Here is a 16,871-nt window from a genome sequence, read left to right on the forward strand (position 1 = left end):
CTCAGTTCTCAACATAGTGATTATAGTCTCTTTGGTTCTCAATTGGAATTCTGAGCGATTGGTAATGAATAATATAACGAAAACATCGGATAATGTAGCGGACATGCTGCAGTCGTGTCGCTGCTGCTTGCGGCGGCCTCCTGACAAGGGCCTGACCACACTGTACACACATCTCGACAAAAGTGAGATATATTCCGATATGCTCAATGAGTGCTTCAATATACATGTAAGTACAGTAATACTAATTTAGATACTACTACAAATCTTCGAATTTGTAGAGTTGTGCCTGCTCGTTCACTGAAAAGATCGCTCCCAACTAGTACGATCTCCGAAGTGTACTAGTTCGTTCTTTTAGGACATTTAGGACAGTAGTACACCGAGAGAGCGAAAGACAAATTGTGCATATGACGTACAGTAACGCTCGCTCGTACTAGCCGAGAGCTGATCGGCCGTTTTCGCGCGCTCTCGGTCGGATCGCACGGATCGCTTTGCTGTCATTGTCACTCCTTGACCCTGCTCCGTTCGCTCCCATTCTGTTGCGCGTGTGTGAGTGTACTAAATGTACTAGAGAGCAGAATCATTTGGGAGTAGTTCGGTCTAGTACAGTGCAGGGAATCGTGTCTTTTGTACTATTAGTACATGTCCTACACAAGCCTAATTTGTAGGACTTGATCGAGAGTTGTAGTAGGTGGCGATCACAATAGATCAGAATAGGTCGCAGTGATACATAAGGCGCTCTGAAGCCTTACATAGCAACTAAGAAGAAGGAGAATACTAATTTATATTGACATTGAAATCATTACACTTAATTAAACAGAGTTCCTTGCCGTGTCTGTTTGTTTATTCGCGGTGAACTGAGGAAATATTAACAGCACTTCACATATGATTATACACACATACTATCATGCCTGCATATAAAGGGGTTGAAGCACAGCATGAAACCATTCAAGTGTCAGTGACTCTTGGATATTAAGGGGTTGAAAGAAAACAAATTTGTGACATTGCAGTGATAGGTTGGCAGGGAAGGGTACTTTCAGCGGGGAGCGAAAGTGGTATTATACTGTGATAGTAGTATGTATATATTAGAGATGGGCCGAATATTCGGTAAATATTTGGTATTTGGCATATTCGGCAAGTTTTTCAATGTTTGTATTCGGCCGAATAGTTCGGTTGCATTGCCGAATATTTACCGAATAAACAAAGTAAATAACTAATGAAGATCTTACATAAGTAGCTTTTTAAGGAACTGCTAAAAAGAGAGAAACCTATGCGTCAGAATATAAATACAATTGTTTTGTAAAAAAGTTAAAAAACAGTAGTTTAAAAGTTGAGAAGAGTTCAGAGTTGTTTTAACTAAGTTTTAGCTATCCACTAAATCCTAAAAACATAGTTGTAGTAACATATGTAACTATTATCAATAATTTAATAGTTTTAATGACATCCCCTTTATAAATATGGCGTAACCGAATATTCGGTTCGGTAAGAGTATTCGTATTCGGCAAAGTCAATATTCGGCCCATCTCTAGTATATATATATATATATATATATATATATATATATATATATATATATATATATATATATATATATATATATATATATATATATGGCCTTAGCTATTTCAGACGATTTATAGTGCAATGTCCGAGAGACATCGCTTTTGATGACTGAAGTAGACGTGTGCGCCGCGCCGGCGCGCCGCCGCCGCCGCCGCCGATTATTAATCGGCGTGAAATCGGCGTGACCTTGGTGGTTAATAAATTGCTCAAACTTGGTATTTGATTACATTTTTGGACTTTTTATGCAATTTCTAATACATATAATTTACTTTTATTAAAATATTCTGTATTTAGCACTAAGAAAGATGCGAAAAACCTGATATGGGGGAAGATCTATGATCGTGACGACTTTGATCTGGCATACGACTTGACACAATTGTTTACAGCACTACAAGAATACCATATCTGGAGAGCCAAGAACTTTCCCTGTTGGATCTTCTGCTATCTTTTCATCTAGATCACCATTGAATCCATTCAAGATTTCATGGCTCCTCGAAATATTGTCCGTTCCAAAATACCCACGTGCCCACCGCGTCGGCATGTGGCTTATAGCCGCTGTGTGTAAGACTGTAAATCAGCAGATTGAATAGGCGGCGATTGTTTTTGTAACCCAGGTTTGCTTCAATTTGCATGATCCTAATTTCGTTGCTGATCTAGTTCTGCAGGAAATGAAGCTTTTCATTCCATTCTCTGTGGTTCCAATCACTGGCAAGTGTCAAACTTCATGTGATAGAATCGTGTTTTTTTTAAGTAGCCTAATATGTGTCCCACTGCTGGGTATTTAGCCTCCTCTTCCTTTGTCCACTCATCACGGTTTGATGCCTGCTCCCGCCGTCCGAGTAATATCTCTATTTTTGGTCTTCCTTTCCCCGGCGAAGCTGCGGTAACCAACCATTCAGTTGCTACTTTAGCCCACCGATCAGGTGCAAACATGTCCTGCACGTATCGTATAGCACATGGAAAATTATTCAGTGGTTCCAAGACGCAAAAAACAGAACCGCATTTTCTAATAAATTGTCTGCGTCCAACTCAAAATGCCGAGACCTATATGCCGGACGTTCTTTTCCAGCATAGTTCAGCGTGTAAAGTTCTTTTTTTCCTCGACACAGATAAGGACGGTATCATTGGAATTTTGCTGAAGTTGTATGCTTTTGAGAGGTCACCGATGTAAATTCAGCTTTCTTACCCTTATGGCGTAGACCCAACCTCATAAAAATCAGCTTTGGCGTGGCCCGATCTACAAACAAGTCCGTAATCATCATCATATCACCCTCTTTTCACCCACTGCTGAGCATAGGCCTCTTTTCTAGTACGCTACTTGTCCCGATCCTGAGCTACTCTTTATCCAGTTCTGACCCGCAATTTTCCGGATGTCGTCCACCCAGTGAGCCAACGGATGTCAAGCGCTTCTTACATTTGTAAGCCGACACCATTCTGTTAAAATATTAGTCCACCTGCCATCGCTTTGCCTAGCAACATGGGCTCCACTCCCAACTCGCATCTTAGTTTCGTTTTATGACGAAACCCACGTCTTGCACCTTGGCCTGCTCGGAAGCTTAGCATTCATCAATTCAAGTCCGTTTTATACTACTCCTTCTGTACTGTACCAAAAAGACTACGAATTGAAAATAAAGTAACCAACAAAACGATTTCTAGTTTATTAGTTTACATGGCACATCTTTGAGCACCGGCGGGCAAGTCAAAGGGTGGCAAATAAGCAAAAGGCATTTCCGAATGAGTTTGATATAGCTATAGCCGACGATCGCATTTGGCACAAAGTTCTTCTTTAATTTCATCACTAAGCTCATCATAAAGAAAGAGATGGTTGTAGATTCATGATTACTTAGAGAAGGAATCCTTTGATGGAAGCCAACATTGATCAAAAAAGGTTTTGTGCCAGCAAAGGGGGGTCACTATCAAATTTACCTTATCGCTAAAAGACTATATAGCTGACATGTCTGGATTGTGTTATGTCTTTGTGGCTACGTAGACATGAATGCTAAATGCATCTTTAGCAAAACGTCTGGATCTTAAAACGTAACAATTTAAAATGATCTAACTGCAAAACATCTTCATCTTCGAATGTCTGTGTTACAAAACAGACATGAACGCTAAACAGTCGAGGAGCAAAAAGTCTGGATTGTTTAATGTTTTTATTGCTAAAAAGAATAAACGCCGAACGACCCGTTAGCAAAACGTCTGGTTTTAAAATGCTTAAGTGCCTTGAGAATTCAAACCTTCTCGCACTGTTAATAAGAACTGTTACATATTTATTATAAACCATGACGTCCATGACACATTATATTTCCGGACGTTTTGCTACTGTATCGTTCTGTGTTGACGTCAATGAACTAACTTCACTTTTGACTTTTTAGATATGCTAATCATACGGACTATGTATATTTCCAGACGTTTGGCTACTCATTCATTCTATAAGTCTTAGCCATCCAGTTAAATTAACTTTTTTCTGATTGAGTATTCTACTTTCAAGTCATCCCAGCTGAATTGACTTTATGCTGACTGTATATTTACATTTTCTGACATCTAGCCGAAATAGTCGTTTAGCGATAAGATAAACTTGATAGTGACCCGCAAAGGGTAACTATTTGGGTATACTCGAAAGTGTTTTTTCCTGTCCCGTGTTCACTTATAGGTGTTATTTAACTCATATTTTATATAAAAGTGTACGCAGTACACCTGTATTGCTCAAATTTTCAAGAATAAAAACAAATAAATGATTTTTATATAAGAAACATGAAATCAAGGTCACGCCGAATTCACGCCGAAAATACGCCGCCGCCGCCGATTTTTTGACAAACGCCGCCGCCGATCATTTTTTGATCGGCGCACACGTCTAGACTGAAGAGACCTATGCGAGAGCGACACATTTTGCCACACATCTGACAAGGGAAGCTTGCAACTTGTGATAGTAGTATGGATATAATAATTAATCAGTGTCTATCTTTCAGGTTGTTCAGGTCAGCGATGGTGGTATCTGTGAGGTGTGCGTGAAGAGTCTCCGAGACGCTAACAACTTCAAGTTACAAGTGCAGCACAGTCAGACCAAGCTGCAGGAAGCTTTGCTTGTTAAAAGTAAGTTCTATCTGTCCCAGTACGGGTGACCGGGGCTGGTTGTCACAGAGGGAGGTTGTCACAAACGGCAATGGTTCCTAAACCATAAATGCTATGGTAATGTTAGAAAGAGATAAGTTATTTCTTATTATAAACTGAAACCCGTGTGGTGACGGGTTAAGAATTTCACCACCCCCTTTCTTCCCGTGGGTGTCGTAGAAAGCGACTGTGGGATATAGGTTAAATTGTGGCATAGGCGAGAGGCTGGCAACCTGTCACTGCACTGTCACAGTTTCGTTTTCTTTCAACCCTTTATTTGCCAAGAGTGGCACTGAAACTTGAGTAGTTTCGTGTGCTCTGCCTACTTATGGGATACAGGCGTGATTGTATGTATGTGTTGTATGTATGTATAAACTGAAATAGATACCATACACTAAAGAAAAATCGATCAAGCCCACTGGTGGCGAAGCCGGGAAATTATCATTATGGGTTATTTATTATTGTTTAACGTTTCTATAGTTTCCTGTATCAACAAACACTGCCGTTTGTGACAACCAGCCCCGGTCTCCCCTAATAATTTATTCCCGGCACGTAATTCGTGACTTTCTTATGAATAAGGACTAAATGAATATAAAAATAATTATTTAAAACAAATGGATTAGTATTCATATTTTAAACAGTATCATACTTTAAATATTCGCGTTTTGTACACATTTTTAAAGTCACTCACATGTCGACCGCGATAAAATGACATTATTTTACCTTTTTAGGGTTCCCTTATAGTTTCGCCATGTCTGTCTGTCCGTCCGCGGATAATCTCAGTGACCGTTAGCACTAGAAAGCTGAAATTTGGTATCGATATGTATATCAATCTTGCCGACAAAGTAGTAAAATAAAAAGTGGAAAAAAATACATGTAAAGTGGGGACTGATTTTTTTTTTCATTCGAACCCCAACGTGTGATGTATTGTTGGATAGGTATTTAAAAATGAATAAGGTTTTACTAAAATCTTTTTTTGATAATATTAATATTTTCGGAAATAATCGCTCCTAAAGGGAAAAAAAGAGTGTCCCCCCCCTCTAACTTTTGAACCATATGTTTAAAAAATATGAAAAAAATCACACAAGTAGAACTTTATAAAGACTTTCTAGGAAAATTGTTTTGAACTTGATAGGTTCAGTTTCTGGGAAAATACGGAAAACTACGGAACCCTACACTGAGCGTGGCCCGACACGCTCTTGGCCGGTTTTTTCGAACATTTCGGCCATGTTGCACTGGTCGTGGTCACGAAAGACTGATGTCCCAGCAAAGTGTCTACGGAAATGAATGTAAACAACACCAAACTACTTGATATTCGTTTTTATAAATGTTTGGACTGTTCGGAGGGCCTATTGCCTATCAAAGAGGATCAAGTAGGTATTATAGAGAGTTACTGTCAAAGTGAAATATGTAATCACACTGCATAGCTTGCCATCAACTTTTAAACCTCAGTTTTGACAATTTGGCCCATATTCTTAGCTTGATATTGTGTTAAAATGTCAAATATTCATATTAGCACCATCTAGCCGAGCGTCCCCCAAAGGTGTAGCGCCATCTAGGCCACCGTACCTTTTTCTATATGGTTACGGGGGTATGTTTTTTTTCTTAGACTGTAGCTTATACAATAGAATAGAATACATTTATTTAACGTCACAACAAAGTACAAATAAAACAGAAGTCATGCAAACAAAAAAACATTAGACGCTAAAATAGGAGCATAATGCTGCGGACATCTGCAGCGCTGGTTTTCTGCGGGGACCTGGCTTACTAGGTTAAATGGCGGAACTTACGGAGCTACATATGTCCTTGATGTAACAGCAGTTCTCGAAAAGTTTGTACAAAAATTAAGGGAAAAGTTAAATTTGTTTTTATTAATTCCTATTTTGCTACCAAGATTTTGTTGATGAATTGAGATTTTATTAAGTTTTATTTCGTCATTAAGGTTCTCTAGTATCTCTATTTTCTTAATTATAACAATTATCCTGTAATCCTGTATATATCTTACGAAAGTAGAATTATATTACTAAATGTTGGTAACAAAATAGGATCAATTAAAATTTGCTGACGTGGCATTGTACAAAGTTGACGGGAATTGCTGGTAAATAAAATGTAAAGAGTGAAAATTTTACATATTTTTTTTTTTTTTCACATTGTTTCAGATGAAGGAGCTGCAGTCAAATTGGAAAATGATGATGACACGAACGACGATGCAGCATTTTGTAAGTTCAATGTTTTTATTTTTATGTCAAGAATTTTAGTAAAAGTAAGGATAGGGCAGTTCATATAATCTCGACTGAATATTCTTATCTCATGAGCTTTGGTGGGGAGTGGAACCTTGTCCTCGTAAGGCCGACCATAGTTCATTTTCCCATTTAGAATTTGAACCTTATTCTATAAAAGTCAAATTCGTGAGAATTTCGTTTTCCCCTCACTAGCTCGGAAACACGTGTTTTGTCCTTTAATACCAGCGGGTAAAAACGCATTTTATCCACTAGTGGGTAAAGTAATTTGACCTTGAATAAAGACAAATGAACTGCTCTACAATTGATAAAAGTAGGTGAATCTAGTAATAAAAATGATTTACCACCTGTGAAACTACTGGAAGCAGTGATAAACGCATTTTTTGCGTTGTAGTTTCCTCGCTATATTGAGGGGAAAAGTTTTGTGTTACACTCGGGTGCAAATGTATTTTACATCTCGTGTGTTAAAAAACTCGCAAGTTCAGGATTCTATTAACGAACCATAGAGTTCAACTATAGAATCCTTTCACTTGCTCGTTTTTTAATTCCACACTCGGCGTTAAAATACAACTTTGCCCCCTTGTATAACAAATAACTATTGTTTCAAAAAGCAATGTAACAATGGAAATTCTACTTTATTTCGTTTTCAAATTAGATTACAACAACTATGTACATTGTAATGTACATTAAATTTACAAGGTTTTATCGCGGTTGATAGGTTCGCATCTTGGCACGATTAGTCACATAGATCCTTGGCGCGCATTCGTGCTATCTGTCTATCTATGCGCATAGTCACCATTTTAGTATTTTTAGACTTTGACGATATTAATAAATGCTAACAGTTTCTGTGCGAATGACACGCCGGGCGTGTCATCAACGTTTTTTATGTGTGGCGTATGACACGCGAGGCGTGTGATTTTAAAATCGACAAAAGTTGTTCGCCGCCACAGCTTAAGGTGGCTCGCTTTCCATACAAAAAACATCTACCATTTATTTAGTCACCGCACACTACAACTAAATAAAAATATGCGCATACATCTACTATACATTATCCGTCGTCGCGGTAGTGAATGAAATACATTGTTTCATACAGAAATCATGGACAAATCCATGTGAATTTTTTATTAATTTTACGTAAATGTGCGTGCCAAATTTTGTGTACAGACACAGAGCCGTCATATTTCGCGCATTTTTAGTTGACATTGTCATCAGTGACATTTGGCTCTTGACAAGTAATTATTTAAAGATATTGGTTTAGTTAACTCAAGCAGACTCAGAAATAATGACGCATTTTGTCAACAAAGATACATGTCGTGTATTTCGACACTGCTAATGTAAATCGAAATGGCGTCTCGGTCAAACGACCGACTATGATGCAGAAGATCGTGGGTTCGAGTCCGAAGTTTTTTTTAATCATTTGAACTTTTATGGATTTATTAAGTATTTTTTATTTTTTTAATGGAATATTTGACTATTACTATATTGCTTTCCTATTTTTTTTTCATACAAAAATACAATACAATCCTTTATTATGCCTTTGTTGATAAAATAAAATACACACGTCTGGTATAATACATTATACATAGGTCATAGTGTGGGCATAGTATTAGTAAAGTATTGCATTTACTGAGCTGGTTGACCTATGTTATTGTTGTGTGAATGTGTGTTTTTTTTATAGTGTGGGCATAGTATTAGTAAAGTATTGCATTTACTGAGCTGGTTGACCTATGTTATTGTTGTGTGAATGTTTTTCTTCAACAACTAAATGGTTATATACAAGAATATGGGTAGCTTTTGCACATTGTAATTTTTCCTCAGTCACCCGTTGACCACGAACGCTGTAAAGTGTTTGAAACATCGGGATGAATTTTAAACTCATTATACGCGATTTAATCCGTTTTCATAGTTTTTATTTCATGAGTAACTATCGCGGTAACTGAAGACAATATTAACTAAATGGTTACAAATAATAATTATCATCAATATAATCTGGTCCAGGCAGGCAATTATGGTCGCGCGATAAATGATAAAACATTTGGCCGTCCCTATAATCGCACTTACTAATAGTGCGACAGGGACGGCCTGATATTTTATCGTCTATCGCGCGACCATGCTACCCGTGCTGTACTAGCTTTTGCCCGCGGCTTCGCTTGCGTTAGAAAGAGACAAAAAGTAGCCTATATCACTCTCCATCCCTTCAACTAAATCCCCTTAAATAATCACGTCAATTCGTCGCTCCGGTTTTTCCGTGAAAGACGGACAAACAAACAGACACACACCCTCTCCCATTTGTAATATTAGTATGGATTTGACATTATTATTTATATTTAAATAATTATATATGTATAGCCCAATTTCGTCTCTAACAGCGTGTTATGTAATGGCGTCGTGGGTGAACAGTCGTCTGTCACGCCGTGAATGTGCGTTCGATTCCCAGGATTCTATAAACTTTTTGTATTTTTTTGGATATAAATTTCGTATTTTTTATTGACCGAGCAAGAATGGAGAGCCGAAGGTATCAATTTTATCTTAGAGAACATATTGATTTTTTTATTGTCATTTTGATTTTCTATTTGTTAAGTTGAGATATAAAACACAACTTTTAATACCCTCGCTAAATATAATATTTTATCGAAATTACTCCTTAGATAAAAAAAGTCCACTTGAGTTTTTAAAGCATAAAGTTACTCAATTAACTATTGCATTTTCATTTACTAATTTAAGATTTCAAAAGCGATTTGAATACCCTTGCTCCATCGAAAATAAACAATTAGAAAAAAAAACATTCGAATCGTAGTTTAGAAACTAAAATTTATCTATACTTTTTTGGAATTTTTTAAAATATCAGATTAGGATAATTATGTTAGAAATTGTGAGTTCGACGAACCCAAAAATTATTACCATGTAACAGAATAGGTTTTTAATCTTTTTTGTGGAAAACGCTCAGTAACTACTGTACGAGTACATATACATTTATGTATAATAATAAAACAAAAAATAGTGTCTCATAGTGTTGTGTTCCTGCCGGTGAGTAAGGCTGCCAGAGCTCAACGAGGGTGTGGGGTGCTGACGACGGGAGGACTTACGGAACTAATTTGTTCCGTCTATTGTCCTTTGAGTCGTCGGCAACCCAAACCCTCCTTTGAACTTGTACACTCCTTTTGCTGTGCACACGCAGCAAAGGGGAGTGTACAAGTTTCTAATGGGGCGGCAACGCGCATGCGACACTCTTTGAGTTGCAGGCGTCCATAGGTTCGGTGACCGCTTTCCATCAGGCGGACCGTATGCTTGTTTGCCACCGATGTAGTATTAAAAAAAAAAAGAGAAAAAGTCCTGGATTCGAACCCAGTACTTCCATGCAAATCATGCGATGGCACGTATTTACCGCAAGGCTATTTAAACAAGCTGTCGCCGCGTGAAATTATCGACTAGAAGGAATACACAAAACACTGTTTGTATGTGTGAGTGGTACTTAAAAATAGTGTAAAATAGTAAATTTATCTACATTGAGGGGATTAACGTTACAATGAGAAGTTGAATGTTTGTTGTAATACGTCAATTTTAATATTAAATGTTCGCGAAGCATAATTGAAAGTATATAAATGCCTGTACGACTCCACAAAAAAAATAAGACTGGTAATTTGCAGATTAACGCCATCTAACGCAGCCTGAGCTTCGGGTAACCTAGGCGAGCCACCTTAAAGTTTTCGAAAATGGAACACGCAACGAATCGGTTAATATGGCTATGTTCAGCTATGTTCAGAAGAATACATTTTGATAATTATTACAGCGCTGGTGGCCTAGTGGTAAGAGTGTGCGACTTACGATCCGGAGGTCGCGGGTTCGAACCCCGGCTCGTACTAATGAGTTTTTCTGAACTTATGTGCGAAATGTCATTTGATATTTGCCAGTCGCTTTTCGGTGAAGGAAAACATCGTGAGGAAACCGGATTAATTCCTCTCGGGTTGAAAGGTCAGATGGCAGTCGCTTTTGTAAAAACTAGTGCCTACGCCAAATCTTGGGATTAGTTGCCAAAGCGGACCCTAGGCTCCCATAAGCCGTGGCAAATACCGGAATAACGCAAGGAGTTAAGTATTTTGGAACTTAGCTGTAATGAAATATATGAAAATAATGCGAAATTATAATATTTTTACCACACTGGCACAGTAATTGTACACTTGCTTGTAGGTAGAGCGAAAGTTATAGAAAAACCGTTATCTTTTATCGTGTTTTTTAACGTACAGTCGACCAATTGGAACCCTAGGCCACTCTACAACCATGTCAAAATGACAAGCATTCCCATTTATAATATTAGTGTGGATATTATGGTATGTATTATAAATCCTTTTTCTATTTGCTTCAGTTGGAGAATCCTCTTTCAAAACAGAGACAAGGGAAAAAGTCATTGCAGGTAAGATTTATTGCCATTACAAAACTCTTGAGTAAATAAATAATTGTGTGCAGACACCTGTTACCGTATTCTTCATTTTAAGGCCGATAGTCCACTATCATATGTTTATTATCTTTTGCGCAATATGGCATGAAACCCGTCTGTGCGTGCCTCCGCAAACATTTTAGAAGCGCTACAGAAGCGTGACAGCCCCAACAACACCCGAAAACCATTATTATATTGAACTTTCAGGGCACTGAGGGCTTTCTGAGTGCATTTGAACCACAGGCTGCTCGTATAAAAACTGTGACAAAAAGCTTTAAAAAGTGTGATTTTTCACTTGATCTGAGCAACGAGCAAACCTGCGGGCCAACATGTTACTCCTCACCGCCAGCGCCCTGCGTTCTCTTTCAATATCTAAATAGAATAATTAGAGGTAATTATATATGATCAGAGGTCTGTATGCCTCCCTTTTTCTCCAAGGTGAAGAAAAAGGACGGCATGTTGCCATGATAAACATATGATAGTGGACTATCGGCCTAGGTGTAAGGCGTGAGTGGACGCTCGGAGCGTTCGGTTCGGCCAAAGAGGATCGAGTATTATAGAGAATGACTGTCAAAGTAAAATGTGTTATCACTAGAGAGCGGATTTCATGTAGCGATTTAAATATTAATATGGATATGACTCGCATAATTTATTATTTTTTCTACACACAAAAAATGTATAAAAGTAAAACCCTTTTTGGATGCTTTTGTGAATATTGGGCAAAAATAATAATCATAATATAATTAATAAATAAAAAAATTTTGTTAATTTTTAATAATTTATTTATATAAATTCTTGTAAAAACTTCTATATTACGGCTCAAAAAATAGAAAAATTAAAATAATTCGCTTCCTGTATACAAACTCCTTTATTTAGAATGAAATACTTTTCTTTACATGTAGATATTTACAAAAATAATTACATTTAAAGAAAAGAAAAATTACATTTACAGAAAATAACATTAATTTAATCTAATTAGTCAGCGAAGTTTGCGGTGTGCGATGTAGATGCGATAGATTGTAAAACCTTAATATAATCCACATGACATGTATTTAAAAAAAATGCACTAATCATATCCATATTAATATTTAAATCGCTACATGAAATCCGCTCTCTAGTTATCACAGTGCATAGATTGCCATCTCTCGACACAAGCTTAAAACTTTTGAACCTCAGGTTTGACAATTTGGCCCATATTCTTAGCTTGATATGTTTTAAAATGTCAAATATTAATATTAGCGCCATCTAGCCGAGCGTACCCCAAAGGTGTATCGCCACCTAGCTCTCCGTACCTTTTTCTGTATGGTTTTGGGGTACGTTTTTTTCAGACTTTATCGGTCTTTACAAAGTTATATAGGTCTTTGGGTTCGGCGAAGTGTGCAGCGGACGGGCGAGCGTGCGTCCACCCGATGCAGCGTACTCAGAACACTTGTGTGAGCTTCAATTGTTTGAATTGCACGCCGCACGCTTAATATCAGCACTCAGGGGGGTTACCATGACGTACTAAAGACGTTCAGTTTAGGTTAAGAGAAAGGGACACAGCTATAGCAGTTACATAGCTCCGTCCCTCTCTATCAACCTAAACTGAACGGCTTTAACACGTCATGGTAACCCCCCAGGCCTTACACAAGCGCTTATCTAGAATAGTGGAGCAGTTCCCGGCAACTTTGTACATAGCCACGTCAGCAAAATTTAATTGATCCTATTTTGTTACCAACATTTAGTAATATAAGTCGACTGTCGTAAGATATATATACAGGTTAATTGTTATAATTAAGAAAATATAGATACTAGAGAACCTTAATGACGAAATAAAACTTAATAAAATCTCAATTCATCAACAAAATCTTGGTAACAAAATAGGAATTAATAAGAACAAATTTAACTTTTTCCTTAATTTTTGTACAAACTTTTCGAGAACTGCTGAGTGGCACAACTCAAAATGAAATGCCATTCGAATGTTAATCTTACCAGTAAGAATTAGAGTGTAAAGTGCAGTAGCATTTCATTTTGAGTTGTGCCACTATTCTTGATAAGCAACGATAAAAATGTAGTAATTGCCTTAGTTTGTAGGAGGTAGGGCGTAGCGAATGATATTCCGCTTTCTGTGGTAGGACACAGCACAGCGGATATCGTCTCGCTCGAATTTAGAGTAGAGCCCAACTGGGGTAGTACCTCCGCCTTACAGAAGACCGCAGCCAAATAGCGCTAGACCCTACTCATAGTGTTGTGTTCCTGCCGGTGAGTAAGGCTGCCGGAGCTCAACTAGGGTGCGGTGTGCTGATGACGGGAGGACTTACGGAACTAACTTGTTCCGTCTATTTTCCTTAGAGTCGTCGCAACCCGAACCCTCCTTAGAACTTGTACACTCCTTTTTGCTGTGTACTTAACACAGCAAAAGGGAATGTACGTTTCTAATGGGGTGGCAACGCGCATGTGACACTGTTTGAGTTGCAGGCGTTCATAGGTTACGGTGACCGCTTTACATCAGGCGGGCCGTATGCTTGTTTGCTACCGACGTAGTATAAAAAAAAGTTACTATAATAGGACAGGACCATTAACATGAAAATAATTAAAAAAAATGTTTTTATTAAGGTGTGTCACTGGCCTTCTTCTATTCATTGTTACTTTTTTTATCTTTTATGATTGATCCTGTTTCTCTCTTGACAGCATTAGGGACTGTTCCAAATATACAACAAAGATTTTATTTCCAGTTTCATTGGACAGCACGGATGATACTTTCTTTCATGAGACGAAGAAAATATGCAAAAACGAGAAGAGACTCAAGAGTGAGAAATCCAACTACAGTGACACTGAGCGCAAAGAATCTGGCCACACCCCTACACCCAAGAGAAGATACGAATGTGATTCTTGCGACAAAAGTTTTAATTTAAAACAGAATCTACTTAGACATATACGTACTCATACCGATCAAAGAAAATTCTCTTGTCACATATGCAAAAAACGATTTACTACACAATCTTATTTGGATAGACATATCTCAGTACACACCGGAGATAAATTAAATTCATGTCATATATGCCACAAAAAGTTTACGTATAAATTTCGTTTAAATGCCCATTTGAAACGCCACATCACTGCGTTTTCGTGTGAAACGTGCAATAAACAGTTTTCAAAACAATATGACTTGGATGTTCATAAGCGTGTACACACGACGGACAAACCTTACAAATGTGAGGTGTGCAAAAGAGGGTTTAAATATGAATGTACTCTAAAAGTTCACATCAAAAGTCATACTGAAGGATATAAATTCTCTTGTGATGTTTGTCAAAGGCAGTTTCCACAGCGGTCAAATTTGATCAAACATAAATTGACTCATACTGGAGAAAAACCTCACTGCTGCGATGTATGCAAAAAACCATTCGCATTAAAGAGCTCATTGCGCAAACATATGGTAACACATACAGGGGACTATCGTTACTCCTGCGAGATTTGTAACAGAAAATTTCCAGAAAAATATGTTCTGAACTTGCACAAACGCGTGCACACAGGGGAAAAGTACTCCTGTGGAATATGCAAAAAACAATTTACAGTATACAGTACGTTATATGCTCATATGGTTACGCACACGGGAAATAAGTTATTCTGTTGTGATATTTGTGGAAAACAGTTTATGCGTAAGGCCGACCTAACCAGGCACATTAATGGGCATAAAGGGATAAAGCCATTTTCCTGTTCAATATGTAATAAGCGATTCTTAGAAAAATGTACTTTAAAAGCTCATAATTTAATTCATACAGGGGAAAAATCTTACTCGTGTGAAGTATGTCTGAAGCCGTTCCGAACAAAAACTAATTTAAAAGGCCACATGCTGACTCATGATGAGGTTAAACAGCATTCATGTGAGGTTTGTAATAAGCAGTTTAGACATAAGAACGCGTTGATCGTTCACAGTCGGATCCACACTGGACAGAGGCCTCACTCGTGTGATATATGTAACAAAGAGTTCAAAGTGCTGTCCACTTTAAAGTTTCATTACCGCACTCACACTGGTGAGAAACCTTATACATGTGAAATTTGCCATAAGAAATTCGCACATCCGTCAGGTTTCAGAAAGCATAAACGTAGACACAAAGAGAAATGCAATCCTTGGTGAAATTTGATCTCAGTGTTCTGATAGTAAAAAAAATGTTATTTATTTTCAAATGTGTTCTTCAGTATCTATGTATAAAAACAATTTGAATAAAAATATAATAACTTATAACGTGTTTCATTGTAAGCATATTGCATATAATAGCTATGAATTAAAACAAATTAATAAATGCAAATAAATAATTAAAAAAATACCCTTTATACAGCGTGTGTATTCCATACGGGCGCATATATTAATAACGATTGTTATCGGACCTAAGGACATAGCCACGTCAGCAAATTTTAATCGATCCTATTTTGTTACCCACATTTAGTACTATAAGTTGACTTTCGTAAGATATATACAGGATAATTGTTATTATTGAGAAAATATAGATACTAGAGAACCTTATTGACGAAATAACAATTACTAAAATGTCAATTCATCAAAAAAATCTTTTCAACAACATAATAGGAAAAAAACAAAAAATGGTTCTTTTATTGAACAGATAAGATTTTTGGAATCCACACGCTGTATAGCAAGAGATCAACGCTGAATTTTATATATGTACCTAATAAAACTATGGAAACGGATTAAATCGCGTATAATGAATTTAAAATTCATCCCCATAGTTCATAGTTTTATTTCATGAGTAACTATCGCGGTAACCGAAGACAATTTTATTTGTGTTAGAAAATACTGTTAGGAATTTGATAATTTCCGCCTGACGTAGCTTGAGAAATTAGGGTTAGGGAGACTTTCAAGCGTCTGGTAAAAATTGAAGAGCAAGAAAAGGACGATAAAGTAAAAACCAGCAACGCGCTGAGATGAGGTCATTGTGGCAATTCATTCCTTTCTGTCTTGTTGTTATTATGTGTATTTTGTCTGGCCTGTGTTCACGACAAAATGTTTATTCTAAAAGACAGTGTACTGTAGTTTACTGTATTCTGCGCGTAGACAGCGGTCGGAGCAGTGTTTGAGGCAGCCAGCATCCTTTTCATGAAATAACATGTATTGTATTGATGTTGTAAGGAAGGGATAAAGTAAAAAACAGTGTACTGTAAGATAGTTTATTCTGCGCGTAAACAGCGATCGGAGCAGCGTTTGAGGCAGTCAGCGTCCTTCTCATGAAATAATGTGTATTGATGTTGTAAGGAAGGGGTAAAGTAAAAAACAGTATATGTAATATAGTTTATTCTGCGCGTAAACAGCGATCGGAGCAGCGTTTGAGGCAGTCAGCGTCCTTCTCATGAAACCATATGTATTGATGTTGTAAGGAAGGGATAAAGTAAAAAACAGTGTACTGTAAGATAGTTTATTCTGCGCGTAGACAGCGGTCGGAGCAGCGTTTGAGACAGTCGGCGTCCTTCTCATGAAACCATATGTATTGATGTTGTAAGGAAGGGATAAAGTAAAAAACAGTGTACTGTAA

The 16,871-nt window shown here is 37.4% G+C and overlaps 1 protein-coding gene across 1 annotated transcript; it reads left to right on the forward strand.

Moving 5' to 3' along the window:
* The first annotated feature begins 35 nt into the window (after positions 1–35).
* On the forward strand, positions 36–15,555 carry LOC125239870 (gastrula zinc finger protein XlCGF57.1-like). Its single transcript, XM_048147596.1, has 5 exons — positions 36–226; positions 4,530–4,653; positions 6,831–6,890; positions 11,275–11,322; positions 14,061–15,555. Exons 1-5 carry the CDS (start codon positions 65–67, stop codon positions 15,461–15,463), a joined length of 1,797 nt encoding a protein of 598 aa, XP_048003553.1. The 5' UTR covers positions 36–64; the 3' UTR covers positions 15,464–15,555.
* Positions 15,556–16,871: the final 1,316 nt, after the last annotated feature.

The sequence above is a fragment of the Leguminivora glycinivorella genome, chromosome 26, assembly GCF_023078275.1.
Source record: "Leguminivora glycinivorella isolate SPB_JAAS2020 chromosome 26, LegGlyc_1.1, whole genome shotgun sequence".
NCBI lineage: Eukaryota > Metazoa > Arthropoda > Insecta > Lepidoptera > Tortricidae > Leguminivora > Leguminivora glycinivorella.

Coding starts and splice junctions, on each gene's coding strand:
- LOC125239870 (XM_048147596.1), top strand. CDS start 65: ATGAATAATATAACGAAAACATCGGATAATGTAGCGGACATGCTGCAG. Junction 4,654..6,830: donor GGAAGCTTTGCTTGTTAAAA/GTAAGTTCTATC, acceptor ACATTGTTTCAG/ATGAAGGAGCTGCAGTCAAA. Junction 6,891..11,274: donor GAACGACGATGCAGCATTTT/GTAAGTTCAATG, acceptor TATTTGCTTCAG/TTGGAGAATCCTCTTTCAAA.